Source organism: Bos mutus, chromosome 1 (genome assembly GCF_027580195.1).
Source record: "Bos mutus isolate GX-2022 chromosome 1, NWIPB_WYAK_1.1, whole genome shotgun sequence".
Classification (NCBI taxonomy): Eukaryota; Metazoa; Chordata; class Mammalia; order Artiodactyla; family Bovidae; genus Bos; species Bos mutus.
In genome coordinates, this window is record NC_091617.1 from 137,753,421 (window position 1) to 137,773,355 (window position 19,935).

Sequence of the window (19,935 nt, forward strand, 5' to 3'; positions counted from 1 at the left end):
CACACACAAACTGAGTCAGAATACCTGTGTTTGAATCCAATTCCTTGATTTTTTAAGCCCCAGAGGTGCTTCATCTACTAAAATACTACCTTGTACTAAAAACTGTGTAAGGATTAACCAAGAACGTATATTAAAGCACTGTGTAGACTATAAAACCCGCCAACGTTAGCTGTTATTATCACACTCTGAAAGCAAGGTCCACGATCATTTCATGTGCCCCTAAAAAAAGCTGTGCCGTGGTACTAAGGACACTACCTGATAGATGGCAGGCTCTAGACAAATGTCTGTAGAACAACAAAGACGCTGTTCAATGTAGAGGAATGAAGAGTCACTCAGTGCTTTATGATTAACAACTGATATTTAATGCTAATTATAGCATTAATAATTGATGCTAATTATTACTTAACTATATTACAAGCACTATTTCATTTCATTCTCACAGCAATACCATGATGCAAGTACTCTGACTTTGAAACAGGATCAAGAAAGTAAAACATTAAATCATATTACCCAGTGATAAGTCAAATCACTGTAATTTGTAAATCCAGAATAAACTTCCTGAAGTTCTGGATGATGCGGAAATACGGTAAAGGTGAGCATACAAAAATACATAAAAAAATATTCCATTAAAAACAAGATGGACACAAAGTTCGTCCCTAAAAATTCAGTTTTTCTACTTTAGACAAATTCATTTAACAACAGGGTAAATTTTGGTTCATTAACAAGCAAGGCCCCATAGAAAAGTTAAACATAGATTTTGTAAAAAAAAGAATCTAAAGATTAGAAGGCATTACAAAGTTTCTTTACTAAAAAGAATCTGTTTGACAAAACTAACTCTACTAGCTAAAAATTGGCCACAGGAAGTTTGTAGCTTTTCACTAACATGCTTATTATCAAGGTAAGAAAAACCCTACAGCAAATCTTTCTGAAAAGATTAAGATATTAATAAAATATAATAGGTTGGTGCAAAAGTAACTGCGGTTTTGCACTGCTTAACTTTGCCATTTGATATTGGAATACATTCTTAAATAAATGTGGTTATGTTATACATCATTTTAATGCACATTTCTCACTTTGTTTTTTTGCTAATGACTTATTACTTGCTATTTATGTTTATTTTAGACTAGGGAAATGAGATGTTAGACAAAAAGCAAATTCGAGCAATTTTCTTGAGTTCAAAATGTAAAGCAGCGGAGATAGCTCACAACATCAATGATGCATTTGACCCAAGAACTGCTAATGAATGTACAGTGCAGTGGTGGATTAAGAAGTTTTGCAAAGGAGACAAGAGCCTTGAAGGTGAGGAGTGCAGTGACTGGTCATCAGAAGTTGACAACGACCAATTGAGAGGATCATTGAAGGTGATCCTACACAAGAAATTGCCAAAGAACTCAACACTGACCATTCTATGGTCATTCAGCATTTGAAGCAAATTGAAAAGGTGAAAAAACTCCATAAGTGGGTGCCTCATGAGCTGACAGCAAATCAAAAAATCATCATTTTTAAGTGTCGTCTTCTCTTTTTTATGCAATGAAAACAAAGCATTTCTTGATCCGACTGTGATGTGTAACAAAAAGTGGATTTTATATGACAACTGGCAACAATCAGCTCAGTGATGGACCAAGAAGAAACCACCAGGGAAGCCACAAGAAACTCCAAAGCACTTCCCAAAGCCAAACTCGGATCAAAAAAAGGTCATGGTCACTGTTTGTTGGTCTGCTAAAGGTATCATTCACGATAGCTTTCTGAATCCTGGCAAAACCATTACATCTGAGAAGTATGCTCAGCAAATCCATGAGACACACCAAAAACTACTAAGCCTAAAGCCAGCATCTGTCAAAAGAAAGGGCCCAATTTTTCTGCACAACACCCGACCTCACAGTGCACAACCAACACTTCAAAAGTTGAACAAATTAGGCTACAAAATTTTGCCTCATCCACCATATTCACCTGACCACTCATCAACTGACGACCACTTCTTCAGGCATCTCAACAAGTTTTTGAAGGACAAATGCTTCCACAACCAGCAGGAAGGAGAAAATGCTTTCCAAGAGTTTGTCATATCCCAAAGCATAGATTTTTATGTTACAAGAATAAACAAACTTATTTCTCATTGAAAAAATGTGTTGATTGCAATAGTTCCTATTTTGATTAATAAAGATGTGTTTGAGCCTAGTTATAATGATTTGATATTCACAGTCTGAAACCGCAATTACTTTTTCACCAACCTAATAATTAAAAATAGCTATTTTCTATTGATAGCTACTATCTCCTAAGATTATTATCTCCATTTTCTAGTTAACACTCAGAGGATAATAAGGGACACACAAGCTATTAATAGTAATAAAGAAAGGTGGAATTTGTAACCAGGCAGTCTGGATTGCCTTTTGCTAATTTTCTAAACTAGTCATATTACTTTAAAAAATACTAACATTTCTATAATAAAAAATATATATAAGACACTTCCAAAGGAAACCACTATATCACCTCCATGTGATATAAGCCCTTAAAGATTTACACACTAAAAATTATAGAAATTCCAACCAAGAGTAAACTCTAACAAATGAAACAAATTAAGTAAAAAAAAAAATTTTAATATTATTTTCTTTCTCCATAAATAACTTCACAAAAGTCAAAAAATACATTAACAAAAATACATGTAAAGTACACAGCATGAGAAAATAAAAATATACCTGAGAAATATACTTCTTCCATAGTGGCTCATCTTCACTGATATCAAACTCATTCCAGCCATGGAAGGCTCTCCTATGACTTACTTCACATTTGTTTAGACCATTCTGAAGATCAGCCTATGAGATTTTATATATACAAGTTACTGAAAATATTAGCAGAAAACAAAGGAGAAAACACAGAAAAAGTACATAGGTATGGTCATATTTACAGGAACTTCTGTGACAGTCAAAATTCATCTATGGGGACAAAGCGTATCAGTGACTGCCTGGGGCCAAGAGCAATGGAAGGATTAGCTACAAAAAACACGTGGAATCTATTTAGAGTGATGAAAATTTTCTACATCTTCATTGTGATGACGGCTATATTTGCCAAAATGCAAATTGTATATTTAATGAGTACACTGTAGTCTATATAAATTATATCTCAATAAAAAAATGTTAAGATAAGCAACTAGATTAATAAACAAAAAATTATGATTTTTATGTGGAAAGAGGAGTAACACAAACCAGTGACAATGTACAGAAAGCAAATTGTAAGTACATTTTAACTAGTTTTCTTGGTTCCCACTGTTGTCTTACTGTCTTCTAAAATTAGTTTCTCCAAAAGATTATGCATCTTTCCTGTACTCTGAGCCTATCAAAACTGAGGTTGGTATTACCTTTTGTTCTTAGACTGTACATTTATTCCAAGAAGAAAATCTGTGGTTCCTAAATTACTGAAAATAATGAAGTTAAGTCCTCAAACACCACCTACATTCTTCAGTCACTACCTCTCCTGACTTGTTATTTGAAACTATCAAATAGAATGAAATTACGTGCATCTCTGAAGTAGTTTCTCTGACCAAAAGCTTTATAATAGAGGTCAATAACAGAGTCTTGCGATACCTAAATATATTTAAAGTAAGTGGCTTTAAAACAGAGTATAAATACAACCCGCCCCAAAAAAACCTTTACAAAAAAAGGGGGGTTATGCAATGTTTTTAATGCATTATTAAATTATGTGAATTCTGAAGAGAAAATTTTAAATATTCTTTTCCTCATGTTTCATTAGACTGTGAAAAACTAGGAAGAGACTAAATTACATAAGCAAAAATTTATTTGCAGTTCCGAACTTATATTTAGCTTTTACAGTAGGAAACATAAAAAAGGATAAAACTCCTAACTCCACTTATGTTATAATTAAATTGATCACTTTCCTAATCCAACTAATCCTCACACAGCACTAACAGTTTCTGGGAACACTAATGATCCAGAGCTGCACCATCCTATCAGGCAACCACTAGCCACACACACCTGCGGAACAGAGAATTCTACTGGATAGCACTTAGCTAAGTGGCTCATTCTACTATACACTCCCTTCCTCCCCACCAAGAACTTACTTGGAGAATGCTTGCAACTTCACTGACTGGTAATTCACTTGCTTTTTTTGATGTCAATACCGGAATCATTGTCTCATTTTCAGCATTAGGAATTTTTTGAAAACGTGCAACCTAGGAAACAAAACCAAAGGAAAAATATTTGCATATACTAAACAATTCTAATGCTGTCCAGAATAAATGAAAATTCAAATGTTCCCAGAAACTTTTATCACAGTTAAAAAACAAATATTTTCAGACTAATAAAGAGTATCCAGTCCTATTAAGATAATTTTATACTAACATGCTATTCTAAAAAGCACATTTCAGAAAATAAGCTACCACTGAAAGCTAGAATACAAAATAATTTTCATACTGCAAAAAAAGATGCTATTTCTACACCAAATTAATCAGTAAAAAGTAAAACAGATGTCCTGTCTAGCAGATTCCAATCGTTACACAGAGTCATAATCCTCTAAACTCATTATGTTTAACATGAGGTACAAGGAACAGCTAAGCTTGTTCCATTCTAACACTACTGTTGATCAGCTCATTTCTTAACTATCCAGGCACCAGGCTACTCTGCCAAAGCACCAACACAGAACATGAGACTTATAGATCCATTCCCAAACTAGAGGAAATGGAAAGCAGAGACCAGACAAGCAGAGGACACATAGGAAGAGTGAAGGGACAAGCAGAATGAACCTTAGAGATGACAGTAACCATGACACCTACTCGACATAGCTTCATAAACAAATATCTACACAAAGTGTTTTAACACAGTTCTAGAAATAAATCCCCAATCCACACTTCTTTGTAGACAAAGTTTTGACGAAGTATGTGAAAGAGAGACAAAAGCTACACACTGAAACTTTAGAGAAGAAAACAATTCAGTCGCCTGCCCCACATCCACTGATTTAAACAATACTGAAAATGAAGTGATCATCTTAACGCCAAGACACAAATCTTTAAGCTATCAGGTGAAATGTTTTCAATCTTGAATAATCAACAAACAGGATTAAATATTCCTCTAAAGACAATTTTAAGACAACATATAAGGTCAAAGAATAATAATTTAAGTTAAAGGGTCACTATAGAGGCCTCTATTCATTAAAAAAAAAAAAGCTGTACTTACTCCAAAAAATAGTAAATAGCAATAGCAATGCAAATAACCAAGTTTTGGAACAATCATATGCATGTTTTCTAATCCCACCTATTACAAAGACAATAAATATTTAAGTATTTTAAAGAAAAGACCATAACAATTTTCCTTTAATGATAAGATATTAGTGACCAAAAATTCTTAAGAAACTGAAAACAGAGTACTTTTCTCAACATGGTTATTTTATCTTGTGAAATAATTAAGAAGGATCAAATAGGTTTCCATTGCCTGCAGTGACAATGAGATTAAGAAAATCTTTTATTTCTAAGGTTCATATATATCAGTTTCTTCATATGCGAGGATAAATAGTGCCTAAAGTTGTTTGAGGATTACATCCATTTATGGAGCATTCACCCAACTAGTAATAAGCACTGAAATAGCTGTTTTTCCCAAAACTAATATTTATATGTACATTCTCAATAATATAATGAGCTCAGTAAAGAAGCAAATCATTAAAGTTAATAAAGCTAGATTTGCAACAGTTCTTCTATTAAATATATTACTACTCATAAAAACACTTTTTAAAAAGTTATCCTTTGGTATTTGATACATAATAGGGTCTATGCTGGAATACACTACATAAAATCCCTCAGAAGCATTACATGGGCTCAAAAGAGGTCAAAAGAAGGAAGTGAGACTATTTCACTTAATAAAGGATAAGATAACCCTCTAAATATAAGAAAGGAAGAGGGCAACCCAAAACCAAAGGGTGACTTTACAGAAGACCAACATCAGACTTAGAATAAAGGGTGCCCGATGCTAGGGATGGTGGCAGAGCTGGATGGCCATCCACTGTAAGAACCGGTTTCCACAACACAGAGGGGACACAGCACAGAAAATTCTTGCTGAAAGGCTATGATGCTAACTGTATTTATGCTCCCTAGACTCCATGTCAACTTAAAACTATGAGATCATTAAGTTTTAATCCTATTATCTTTTTAAGCAAATGTTACTGACATTGACCAACTGTGATGGATTGTTAGTTATATAGATCATAAAAATATTTTATCAAAGCAAGATCCTCTATGACCCACCTACTACGGTAATGGAAATAAAAACGAAAGTAAACAAGTCAAACCTGATTAAACTTAAAAGCTTTTGCACAGCAAAGGACACTATAAGCAAGGTGAAAAGACAACCTTCACAATGGGAAAAAATAATAGCAAATGAAATAATGGATAAATGATTAATTTCCAAAATATACAAGCAGCTCATACAACTCAATACCAAAAAAACAAACAGCCCAATCAAAAAGTGGGAAAAAGAACTAAACAGACATTTTTCCAAAGACGACATACAGATGGCTAACAAACATGAAAATATACTCAACATCACTCATTATTAGAGAAATGCAAATCAAAATTACAATGAGATATCACCTCACCCCAGCCAGAATGGCCACCATCAAAAAGTCTACAAACAATAAATGCTGGAGAGGGTGTAGAGAAAAGGGAACACTCTTGCACTGTTGGTGGGAATGTAAATTGATACAGCCACTATGGAGGATGGTATGGAGATTCCTTAAAAACCTAGGAATAAAATAAAACCACCATATGACCCAGTAATCCCACTCCTAGGCATATACCCTGAGAAAATCAAAATTGAAAAAAGACACATGTATCCCACTGTTCATTGCAGCACTATTTACAATGGCTAGAACATGAAAGCAACCTAGATGCCCATCAACAGATGAATGGATAAAGAAGGTATGGTACATATACACAATGGAATATTACTCAGCCATAAAAGGAACGCCTTTGAGTCAGTTCTGATGAGGTGGATGAACCTAGAACCTATTACACAGAGTGAAGTGAGTCAGAAAGAGAAGGATAAGTATCATATCCTAACGCATATATATGGAATCTAGAAAAATGGTACTGGGGAATTTATTTGTGGGGAAGCAATGGAGAGACAGATATGGAAAATAGACTTGTGGACATGGGGAGATGGGAGGAGAGGGCAAGATGTATGGAAAGAGTAACATGGAAACTTCCATTACCATGTGTAAAATAGACAGCGGATGGGAATTTGCGGTATGGCTCAGGAAACTCAAACAGAGGCTCTGTGTCAATCTAGAGGGGTGGATGGGGAGGGAGATGGGAGGGAGGTTTAAAAGGCAGGGGATAGATGTATACCTATGGCTGATTCATGTGGAGGTTTGACAGAAAACAACAAAATTCTGTAAATCAATTATCCTGCAATTAAAAAAAAAGAATATTTTAATTTGTTCATTACTCTTTCAACTAACACCTGCATTTATTGAGAATCTGACTCTGTGCTCGGCCCTTAGAATTTAACAAAGAGCAAAGTGACGGGGAGGACAACTGGAGGGAAGACAGACATTAACAAGAATAGCACAAAGGAAGAGAAACTGAAATAGTCGCTAAGGCTGAGCCAAAGCCTAAACGACACCCAGCTGTGGATGTGTCTGATGGTGAAAGTAAACTCTGATGCTGTAAAAAAACAATACTGCATAGGAACATTGGAATGTTAGGTCCATGAGTCAAGGTAAATCGGAAGTGGTCAAACAGGAGATAGCAAGAGTGAAGATCAACATTTTATGATCACTGAACTAAACTGGATGGGAAAGGGTGAATTTAATTCAGATAACCAATATATCCCTTAGAAGAAATGGAGTAGCCCTCACAGTCAACAAGAGTCCAAAATGCAGTACCTGAGTGCAATCTCAAAAATTACAGAATGACCTTGGTTCATTTCCAAGGCAAAACGTTCACCATCACAGTAATCCAAGTCTATGCCCCAACCACTAACACCAAAGAAGCTGAAGCTGAATGGTTCTATGAAGACCTACAAGTCCTTCCAGAACCAACATCAAAAAAAGATGTCCTTCTCATCACAGGGGACTGGAATGCAAAAGCAGGAAGTCAAGAGATACCTGGAGTAGCAGGCAAGTTTGGCTGTGGAGTACAAAATGAACAGGCAAAGGTTACAGAGTTTTGCCAAGAAAGCACACTGTCATAGCAAACATCTTCTTCCAACGACATGAGGCAACTCATGGACATCACCAGATGGTTAACACTGAAATCAGACTGATTATATTCTTTCGAGACAAAGATGGAGAAGCTCTAAACAGTCAGCAAAAACAAGACTGGGAGCTGACTGTAGCTCAGATCATGACTTATTGCAAAATTCAGATTTGGAATTGAAGGAAGTAGGGAAAACCACTAGACCATTCAGGTATGACCTAAACCAAATCCCCTACGATTATACAGTGGAAATGACAAATAAATTCAAAGGATTATATCTGACAGAATGCCTGAAGAACTATGGACAGAGGTTCATAACACTGTACAGGAAGTGGTGACCAAAACCATTCCCAAGAAAAAGAAATGCAAAAAGGCAAAAGTTGTCTGATGAGGCCTTACAAATAGCTGAGAAAAGAAGAGAAGCAAAAGGCAAAGGAGAAAGGAAAAGATACAACCATCTGAATGCAGAGTTCCAAAGAATAGCAAAGAGAGGTAAGAAAGCCTTAAGTGAACAATGCAAAGGAATAGAGGAAAACAACAGAATGGGAAAGACTAAAGATCTCATCAAGAAAACTGGAGATACCAAGGGAACATTTCATGCAAAAATGGACATAAGAAAGGACAGAAACACAAGTACCTAGCAGAAGCAGAAGAGATTAAGAAGAGGTATGAATACAAAGAAATGTACAAAAAGGTCTTAATGACCTGGAAAACCACAATGCTGTGATCACTCACCTAGAACCAGACATCCTGGAGTGTGAAGTGAAGTGGGCCTTAGGAAGCATTACTACAAACAAAGCTAGTGGAAGTGATGAAATTCCAGCTGAGCTGTTTCAAATCCTAAAAGATGATGCTATGAAAGTGCTACACTCAATATGCCAGCAAATTTGGAAAACTCACAACCCTGGAAAAGGTCAGTTTTCATTCCAATCCCAAAGAAGGGTTATGCCAAAGAATCTTCAGACTACTGTACAACTGTACTCATTTCACATGCTAGCAAGGTAATGATCAAATCCTTCACCCTAGGCTTCAACAGTATGTGAAACGTGAACTTCCAAATGTTCAAGCTGGATTTAGAAAAGGCAGAGGAACAAGAGATCATATTGCCAACAAGCGCTGAAGCACAGAAAAAGCAAAAGAATTCCTGAAAAACACCTACTTCTGCTTCACTGACTATGCTAAAGCCTTTGACACTGTGGATCACAACAAACTGTGGAAAATTCTTCAAGAGATGGGAATACCAGACCACCTTATTTGCCCCCTGAGAAACCTGTATGCAAGGTCAAGAACCAATAGTTAGAATTAGACATCGAACAAAAGACTGGTTCAAAACTGGGAAAGGAGTATGTCAAGGCTGTATATTGTCACCCTGCTTATTTAACTTTTATGCAGAGTACATCATGAGAAATGCCAGGCTGGATAAATCACAAGCTGAAATCCAAATTGCTGGGATAAGTATCAATAACCTCAGATATGCAGATGACACCACTCTTTTGGCAGAAAGTGAAGAGGAACTAAAGAACCTCTTGATGAAGATGAAAGAGGAGAGCGAAAAAGCAGGCTTAAAACTCAACATTCAAAAAACTAAGATAATGGCAACTGGTCCTATCACCTCATGGCAAATAGATGAGGAAAAAATGCAAACAGTGACAGACTTTATTTTCTTCGTCTCCAAAATCAATGTAGATGGTGATTGTAGCCATAAAATTAAAAGATGCTTGCTCCTTGGAAGAAAAGCTATGACAAACCTAAACAGCGTATTAAAAAGCAGACATCACTTTGCCTACACAGGTCCATATACTTAAAGCTATGGTTTTTCCAGCAGTCATATATGGATGTGAAGGTTTGACCATAAGGACGGCTGAGGGCCGAAGAATTAATGCTTTCAAACTGTGATGCTGGACGAGACTCTTGAGAGTCCCTTGGACAGCAAGGAGATCAAACCAGTCAATCCTAAAGGAAATCAACTCTGAATATTCACTGGAAGGACTGATGCTGAAGCTGAAGCTCTAATACTTTGGCCACCTGATGGGAAGAGCTTACTCATTGGAAAATACCCTAAGGCCGGGCAAGACTGAAGGCAGCAGAAAGAGGAAACAGAGGCTAAGATGGTTGGTTGGCATCACCAACTCAATGGACATAAGTCTCAACAAACTCCAGTAGATAGTGAAGGACAGGGAAGCCTGCATACTGCAGTGCATGGCATCGCAAAGAGTCGGACATAACTAAGTGACCAAAAAACAACAAGAAAGAAGGCTTCCCTGGTGACTCACATGGTAATGAGTCTCCCTGCAGTGCAGTGAGTTCAATCCCTGGGTCAGGAAGATGCCTGGAGAAGGGAATAGCTACTCACTCCAGTATTCTTGCCTGGAGAATCCACAGACGGAGTAGCCTGGTGGGCTATAGTCCATGGGGTCACAAAGAGTGAGACACGACTGAGTGATTAACACACACACACACATGAAGGAGAAGTCCACGGCTAAGGGCACTTGGAATCAGAGACCTAAGGAACTCCAACCAAGGCAGGTAAGGTCTGATGAGGAAGTGATGCTTATGGACCTGAGCGGCAAGAAGCCGCCTGAGGCAGGGGATGGTACGAACAGAAGGGCAAGTGAGGAAGGGGGAGCACTGCGAGAGTGAGTCACTAAAAAAGGCCAGCATTCATCCACTCACTCAATTCAGATCCTTGACACATCATCAATGCTCATTATTCTTGCTACTAGGGACACAAAAGTGACTGAAGAGGTAAGAACTCTGGCCTCGTGGAGCCACATACCAATAGGGAGCAAAAGACCATGAATGATACGTTACACAATAAATGTTCTAGTGAACAAGAAAAGAAGGATAAGCAGGAGAGTTGTTTCACTTTACATGAGGGGAGGTGGGACACAGCAGGGCAAGAACCTTCCAGTAAGGTGATGCCATTTTTCAGGCAACTTCATAATTCCATCTTTTCCAAACTTTTTATCTTTTGAGAAAACGGAACTGAAATTTTTTCCATTAAGAGAATTTTGTAAAGACTGAAATAAATAGAAACCTGAAGGTGCAACATCTGGTGAATACCATGGATGAATCAGAACGTCTCAGCCAAGCTGTAACACTTTTCCCTCGTCATCAAAGAAACATGTTGTTTTGTGCTATCCTGATAGAAGATTATGCATTTTCTGTTCACTAATTTCAGACATGTTTCACTCAGTGCTGTCTTCAGTTGGTCTAATTGGGAACAGTACTTGTTGGAATGAATTGTTTGGTTTTCCAGAAGGAGTTCATAATAGAGGACTCCCTTCCAATCCCATCACATACAACATCACCTTCTTTGGATGAAGACCGGCCTCTGGTGTGGTTGGTTGTGGTTCATTTGCCCCATGATCTCTTCTGTTCTACATTATTGTACAATATTTACTTTTCCTCACCCATCACAATTCGTTGTAAAAATGAAACATTTTCATTACAGTAGAGAACTGCATGAGGAAATAGCCAGGAAGGCTTTTTCCACTTTTGTGGAAACCAAACATGAAAGCAATTAACAAATTAACAAGCTGGACTTCCGGTTCAAGATGGCAGAGTAGAAAGGCATGAGCTCATCCCCTCCAGCAAAAGCACCAGAAGTGCGACCAGCCACTGAACAAGTATCAACAGGAGGACACTGGAACCCACCAAAAAAAGATACTCCACGTCCAAAGACAAAGAAGAAGCCGTAGCAAGATGGTGGGAGGAGTACAATCACAATAAAATCAAATATGTCATACTTGCTGGATGGGTGACCCAAAGACTAGAGAACAATAATACCAAAGAAGTTCTCATACTGTTGTAAAGGTTCTGAACCCCATGTCAGGCTTCTAAGCCTGACGATCTGACAAAGGGACTGGCAATTCCCAGGGAATCTGGCCTTGAGTGTCAGCAGGATTTAATTACAGGTCTTCCTGGGGACTGGGGAAAAAGAGACTCCAGTCTTGGAGGCACAAACAAAATTGTGCATGCACCAAGATCCAGAGGAGAGGAGCAGTGACCCCACAGAAGACTGAGCCAAAACTGCCTGCTAGTGTTGGCAGGCCTCCTGTGGAGACGCGGGTCGAGAGGGGCTCACCACAGAGACAGGGGGCACCGGAAGGTCCCGCTTGGTGTAAAACCTCTTGGGAGTTCACCATTAAGCCTACTATAGAGACAACTCTACACATGGGCATCACCAGATGGTTAATACTGAAATCAGATTGATTATATTTTTTGCAGCCGAAGATGGAGAATCTCTATACAGACAACAAAAACAAGACAGGGAGCTGACTGTGGCTCAGATCATGAACTCCTTATCGCCAAATTCAGACATAAATTGAAGAAAGTAGGGAAAACCCCTAGACCATTCAGGTATGACCTAAATCAAATCCCCTATGATTCTGCAGTGGAAGCGACAAATAGATTCAAGGGATCAGATCTGACAGAGTGCCTGAGGAACTACAGATGGAGGTTCATGATATTCTACAGGAAGCAGTGATTAAGACCATCCCCATGAATAAGAAATGCAAAAAGGCAAAATGCTTGTCTGAGGAGGCCTTACAAATAGCTGAGAAAAGAAGAGATGCTAAAGACAAAGAAGAAAAGGAAAGATATAGTCTTCTGAAAGCAGAGTTCAAAAGACTTGCAAGGAGAGGTAAGAAAGCCTTCCTCAGCGATCAATGCAGAGAAATAGAGGAAAACAACAGAATGCGAAAGACTAGAGAGCTCTTCAAGAAAATTAGAGATACCAAGGGAACAGTTCATGCAAAGATGGGAACAATAAAGGAAAGAAACATATGGACCTAACAGAAGCAGAGGCTATTAAGAAAAGGTGGCAAGAATACACAGAAGAACTATACAAAAAAGATCTTAATGACCAGATAACCACAATGGTATGATCACTCACCTAGAGCCAGACAGCCTGGAATGTGAAGTCAGGTGGGCCTTAGGAAGCATCACAACGAACAAAGCTAGTGGAGGTGATGGAATTCCAGCTGAGCTATTTCAAATCTTAAAGGATGATGCTGTGAAAGTGCTGCACTCAATGTGCCAGAAAATTTGGAAAACTCAGTAGTGGCCACAGGATTAGAAAAGGTCAGTTTTCATTCCAATCCCAAAGAAGGGTAATGCCAAAAAATGTTCAAACTACCGCACAATTGCACTCATCTCACACGCTAGCAAAGTAATGCTCAAAATTCTCCAAGGGAGGCTTCAATAGTACGTCATCCAAGAACTCCCAGATGTTGAAGCTGGATTTAGAAAAGGCAGAGGAATCAAATATCAAATTGCCAACATCCGCTGGACCATAGAAAAAGCAAGAGAGTTCCAGAAAACTATCTACTTCTCCTTATTGACTAGGCCAAAGCCTTTGACTGTGTCAATTACAACAAACTGTGGAAAATTCTTCAAGAGATGGGAATACCAGGCCCCCCCATAATGATGAACTAGATTTCTAGTTTGTCTTACATGCTACATAGTAGCACTATTCACCCTGTTAAAGACTAGTAAGAGACTCTTTTTAGCAAATGGTGGACTGGCTAACCATACAAAAAAATAAAATACTGCTGTACCCCTCCTCACACCACATACAAGTTAACTCAAATTGATTAAAGACTTAAATGTAAGAATTTAAACTATAAAACTCTTAGAAGATAAAGACTTAAATCTTCTTGATCACGATGCCCTAGACATAACACAAAAAGTACAAAAAACAAACAAAAAAATTTGATCATCAAAATTGTAAAGTTTCGTACTGCAAAGGACATACATCATCAAGAAAGTTATTTAAAGGGATAATTCACAAAATGGGGAAAAATACCTGTAAGTCATTCATCTGTTAAGGGGCTTATATCTCAATAATTAAACTCTTACAATTCAATAATAAAAGGACCAATAATCCATTTAAAAATGAGTAAAACATTTGAACATATATTCCTACAAAGAAGATATACAAATGAGCAATAAGCATGAGAGCTCCCTCAACATCACACAGATCAGTTCAGTCACTCAGTCATGTCCGACTCTGTGACCCCATGAACCGCAGCACACCAGGCCTCCCTGTCCATTGTCAACTCCCAGAGTTTACCCAAACTCATGTCCACTGAGTCGGTGATGCCATCCAACTATCTCATCCTCTGTCTTCCCCTTCTCCTCCTGCCCTCAATCTTTCCCAGCATCAGGGTCTTTTCAAATGAGTCAGCTCTCCACTTCAGGTGGCCAAAGTATTGGGAGTTTCAGCTTCAATACCAGTTCTTCCAATGAACACCCAGGACTGTCTCCTTTAGGATGGACTGGTTGGATCTCCTTGCAGTCCAGGGAACTCTCAAAAGTCTTCTCCTACACCACAGTTCAAAAGCATCAATTCTTTGGTGTTCAGCTTTCTTTATAGTACAACTCTCACATCCACACATGACTACTGGAAAAACCATAGCCTTGACTAGATGGACCTTTGTTGGCAAAGTAATGTCTCTGCTTTTGAATAAGCTGTCTAGGTTGGTCATAACTTTCCTTCCAAGGAGTAAGCGTCTTTTAATTTCATAGCTGCAATCACCATTCTTCAGTGATTTTGGAGCCCCAAAAAATAAATTCTACCACTGTTTCCCCATCTATTTGCCATGAAGTGATGGGACAAGATGCCATGATCTTCGTTTTCTGAATGTTGACTTTTAAGCCAACTTTTTCACTCTCCTCTTTCACTTTCATCAAGAGGCTTTTTAGTTCTTCTTCACTTTCTGCCATAAGGGTGGTATCATCTGCATAGCTGAGGTGATTGATATTTCTCCCGGCAATCTTGATTCCAGCTTGTGCTTCTTCCAGCCCAGCGTTGCTCATGATGTACTCTGCACAGACGTTAAATAAGCAGGGTGACAATATACAGCCTTGATGTACTGCTTTCCCAATTTGAAACCAATCTGTTGTTCCATGTCCAGTTCTAACTCTTGCTTCCTGACCTGCATATAGGTTTCTCAAGAGGCAGGTCAGGTGGTCTGGTATTCCCATCTCTTTCAGAATTTTCCACAGTTTATTGTGATCCACACAGTCAAAGGCTTTAGCATAGTCAATAAAGCAGAAATAGATGTTTTTCTGGAACTCTCTCGCTTTTTCAATGATCCAGAGGATGTTGGCAATTTGATCTCTGGTTCCTCTGCCTTTTCTAAAACCAGCTTGAACACCTGGAAGTTCACAATTCATGTATTGCTGAAGCCTGGCTTGGAGAATTTTAAGCGTTACTTTACTAGTGTGTGAGATGAGTGCAATTGTGTGGAAATTTGAGCATTCTTTGGCACTTCCTTTCTTTGGGACTGGAATGAAAACTGACCTTTTCCAGTCCTATGGCCACTGCTGAGTTTTCCAAATTTGCTGGCATGTTGAGTGCAGCACTTTTCACAGCATCGTCTTTCAGGATTTGAAATAGCTCAACTGGAATTCCATCACCTCCACTAGCTTTGTTCGTAATGATGCTTCCTAAGGCCCACTTGACTTCACATTCCAGGATATCTGGCTCTAGGTGAGTGATCACACCATCATGATGATCTGAGTCGTGAAGATCATTTTTGTATAGTTCTTCTGTGTATTCTTGCCGCCTGTTCTTAATATCTTCTGCTTCTGTTGGGTCCACACCATTTCTGTCCTTTATTGAGCCCATTTTTGCATGAAATATTCCCTTGGTATCTCTAATTTTCTTGAAGAGATCTCTAGTCTTTCCCATTCTATTGTTTTCCTCTATTTCTCTGCATTGATCGCTGAGGAAGGCTTTCTTATCTCTCCTTCCTATTCTTTGGAACTTTGCATTTAAATGGGTATGTCTTTCCTTTTCTCCTTTGCTTTTCGCTTCTCTTCTTTTCACAGCTATTTGTAAGGCCTCCTCAGACAGCCAGTTTGCGTTTTTCCATTTCTTTTTCTTGGGGATGGTCTTGATCCCTGTTTCCTGTACAATGTCATGAACCTCCGTCCATAGCTCATCAGGCACTCTATCAGATCTAGTCCCTTAAATCTATTTCTCACTTCCACTATATAATCATAAGGGATTTGATTTAGGTCATACCTGAATGGTCTAGTGGTTTTCCCCACTTTCTTCAATTTAAGTCTGAATTTGGCAATAAGAAGTTCATGATCTGAGCCACAGTCAGCTCCCTGTCTTGCTTTTGCTGACCATATAGAGCTTCTCCATCTTTGGCTGGAACAAATATAATCAATTTGATTTCAGTGTTGACCATCTGGTGATGTCCATAAGTATGGACACCAACATCATTACTCATGAGGCAAACAGATATCAGAACCATAACGAGGCAACATCACACGCACTAGGATAGCTACACTTAAAAAGACAGACAATACGGAATGCTGGAGAGAATGCATAAAAACTGGAGCCCTCATACACTGTTGGTGAAGTGCTAAAAGGTACAACCACCATGGAAAGGTTTGGCAGCTACTACATACTATTACTATGTTATTATGCAAACATTTCAGCTTAAAAACTTTTGAGCCACCTAATGCTCCAATTTTGACAATTATAAAATGCAAATAAGTTCACAGAAGTTTAGTCGAAAGTAACCATCTTACCATCCAAAAGTAAACCATTTTAAGAGATAATATGTCTTTCACATGTTATTTAGGAATTCATGTCTGCAGACTCAGGTTTCAAGGAAAACTTTCCTGAGTTAAGCCATGAAGAATGGATGGCAGAGAATGGCTAAGACATGCCAAGGAAGTACTCCCTACAAGAGATGAACACTACTAAAGGTCACAGCAATGGTAATTTAATTTGTATATAACAACTTCCAGATGTACAAGCTGGATTTAGAAAAGGCAGAGGAATCAGAGATCAAATTGCGAACATTCACTGGATCATTGAAAAAGCCAGAGAATTCCAGAAAAACATCCACTTCTGCTTCACTAACTACGCTAACACCTTTCTCTGTGTGGAACACAACAAACTGTGGAAAATGCTTAAAGAGATGGGAATACCAGACCACCTTACCTGCCTCCGGAGAAACCTCTATGCAGGTCAAGATGCAACAGTTAGAACCAGACAAGGAACAATGGACTGGTTCAAAATTGGGAAACAAGTATGTCAAGGTTGTGTATTGCCACCCTGCTTATTTAACTCCTATGCACAGCACAACATGCAAAATGCCAGGCTGGATGAACCACAAGCTGGAATCAAGATGGCCGGGAGAAATATCAACAACTTCAGATATGCAGATAATACCACTCTAATGGCAGAAAGTGAAGAGGAACTAAAGAGCTTCTTAATGAAGATTAAAGAGGAGAGCAAAAAAGCTGGCTTGAAACTCAACATTCAAAGAGGAGAGGACAACCCACTCCAGTATTCTTGCCTGGAGAATCCCCATGGACAGAGAAGCCTGGCAGGCTGCAGTCCATGGGGCCACAAACAGTCAGACACGATGAGCGACTTAGCACAACTTTCTGGCAACCAAAAGACGTTCCAAGCTTATCTTTGTATCTCCCCTGCCCCTATGTTAGAATCAACCATTTCTCCATGGAACCTTAGTTCTTTTCATTGACAAGTATTATTTGGAAGTGTCACGGCTTTAAGGCCTTATTAACAGACTGCGTTAAGGAATATATACATACATGCAAACTCATGTCTGTATCTACTTTTATGTTTATCTATAAATATGTTAAAAACCGTTAGTCCATACTGAAACTGCCAATGCCAATCTAACTTTACAGAAGTTCATTTCTACCTTTTCCCTTTCCTTATCTGGAACACTTTCCTCTTACAGTGAAACACTTGACTTTCATAATCACCCTTATACATATTTATTTGCTCTAATCTAGAATACACAGAGTAGTTCTGGGAGTTCTGACCATTATCACTGTAAAAAACAAAAATCTACTAAGTCGAGTACAATATTTGTGTGCAGCTTTTTTTCTCTTTAGTCTCAGGTTTGTTTAGAGTTCTTTGTCAATAGCATTACAGAGTCAAAACCTGTATTCCCAAAGTATTTAGACTAGTTCTTCCCATGGTCATCCTTCAGAGAGTTATGTTATTCATTTGAAATATAGTTAGGTTCATTTGCTTCTGTGTTTATTATTCCATTTAGAATTTGGAGGTTATTTTCTCCCCTTCTCTCCCCTATCCTTGTAAATCTTATTTATTTGAGAATATGAAACATCAATTTAGTTCTAACAGTTAAAACTAGTCAAAGAGGTAAACACAGACAAGCGTGAGGCCATTCCATCCTTTCAGTCTCTCTCTACCCCACCCTCTTTATGTAACCAATCTCCTTTCCAGAGGGTCTTTCCTGTATTTCCTTCTGTTCAAATGATCATTATGTGTTTGTATTTTATTTCCTCTTCTTCTGCTTATAGTAACATAACCTAGACGAAAGGTTGATGATACCACCCTAATGACAGAAAGTGAAGAGGAACTAAAGAGCCTCTTGATGAGGGTGAAGGAGGAGAGTGAAAGAGCCAGCTTAAAACTAAATATTAAAAAAAACTAAGATCATGGCATCCGGCCTTATTACTTCTGGCAAATTGAAGCGGAAAAGGTGGAAGTAGTGACAGATTTCCTCTTCTTGGGCTCTAAAATCACTGCGGCTGGTGACTGCAGCCATGAAATCAGAAGACATTTGCTTCTTGGAAGGAAAACTAGGACAAACCTAGACGGTGTGCTGAAAAGCAAAGACATTACTATGCCGACAAAGGGCCATATAGTCAAAGCTATGTTCTTCCCAGGAGTCATATACGGTCGTGAAAGCTGGATTGTATAGAAGGCAGAGCGCCGAAGAATTGATGCCTTCAAACTGTGGTGCTAGAGAAGACTCCTGAGAGTCCCTCGGATAGCATGGAGATCAAACCAGTCAATCTTAAGGGATATCAACCCTGAATACTCGTTGGGAGGACTGATCCTGAAGTTGAAGCTCCAGTATTTTGGTCATCTGATGCAAACAGCTGACTCACTGGAAAAGTCCCTGATGCTGGGAAAGATTGAAGGCAGAAAGTTCTAGAAGATGGCGCCAGAGGATGAGATGGCTGGATAGCATCACCAATGCAATGGACGTGAACTTGGCCAACTTCGGGAGATGGTGAAGGACAGAGAGGCCTGGGGTGCTGCAGTCCATGGGGTCACAGAGTCGGACACAACTAGGCGGACTGAATATCAACAACCTTAACAATATATCCTGGACATCAGTTCATCAGAGTCCAGTTCAGATATCTTCCTCACTCTTTTTACAGCTGCATACACACACTTACAGACACACACACACACACGCATACATACACACATCATATATATACCATAGTTTATTCAACTACTCTTCTATGTAGCAGATTGCAAACAATGACCCATAAATAACCCTGTATATGGATTTTCATATCACTGGAGTTGTACCTTCAAGAAAAATTCCTACAACTGAAACTGATAGGTCAAAAGGCAAATGCATATGCAGGGCTCTGCCAGATTATCACTGAGTTGTACCAGTCTGCCTTGTCAGCAATGTATGTTTCAGTTTCCTCATAGCCTCATCAACTGCTACACTTTAACTTCTGTCTATCCAAAAGCTTAAAAAATGGCATATGGAGCCATTTTCATACATTTTGGGGGATTATCCTTACTGTATTTCAATCACTTTTCTATCAGATTACTGCAATCTATTCTCTCAATTTTTAAGAGTTATTTATATATTAGAGATCTCAAACCTTTATCTTGATATATTGCAGATATTTTCTTCTAGTCTACCAACTGTCTTGACTATGTTTTTTGTCATGCAAAA

The 19,935-nt window shown here is 38.4% G+C and overlaps 1 protein-coding gene across 5 annotated transcripts in view; it reads right to left on the reverse strand.

Annotated features, from left to right (window-relative positions):
- Window positions 1-19,935, reverse strand: part of ATP2C1 (ATPase secretory pathway Ca2+ transporting 1) — a 155,774-nt gene that overhangs the window by 75,284 nt on the left and 60,555 nt on the right. For all 5 annotated transcript variants that reach the window (XM_070376155.1, XM_070376157.1, XM_070376158.1 and 2 more), the window contains 2 exons: window positions 4,073-4,183; window positions 2,694-2,810 (listed from right to left, as the gene is read on the reverse strand). In XM_070376155.1, the coding sequence (XP_070232256.1) occupies window positions 2,694-2,810; window positions 4,073-4,183 (228 nt within the window). The remainder of the gene's footprint in view (window positions 1-2,693; window positions 2,811-4,072; window positions 4,184-19,935) is intronic.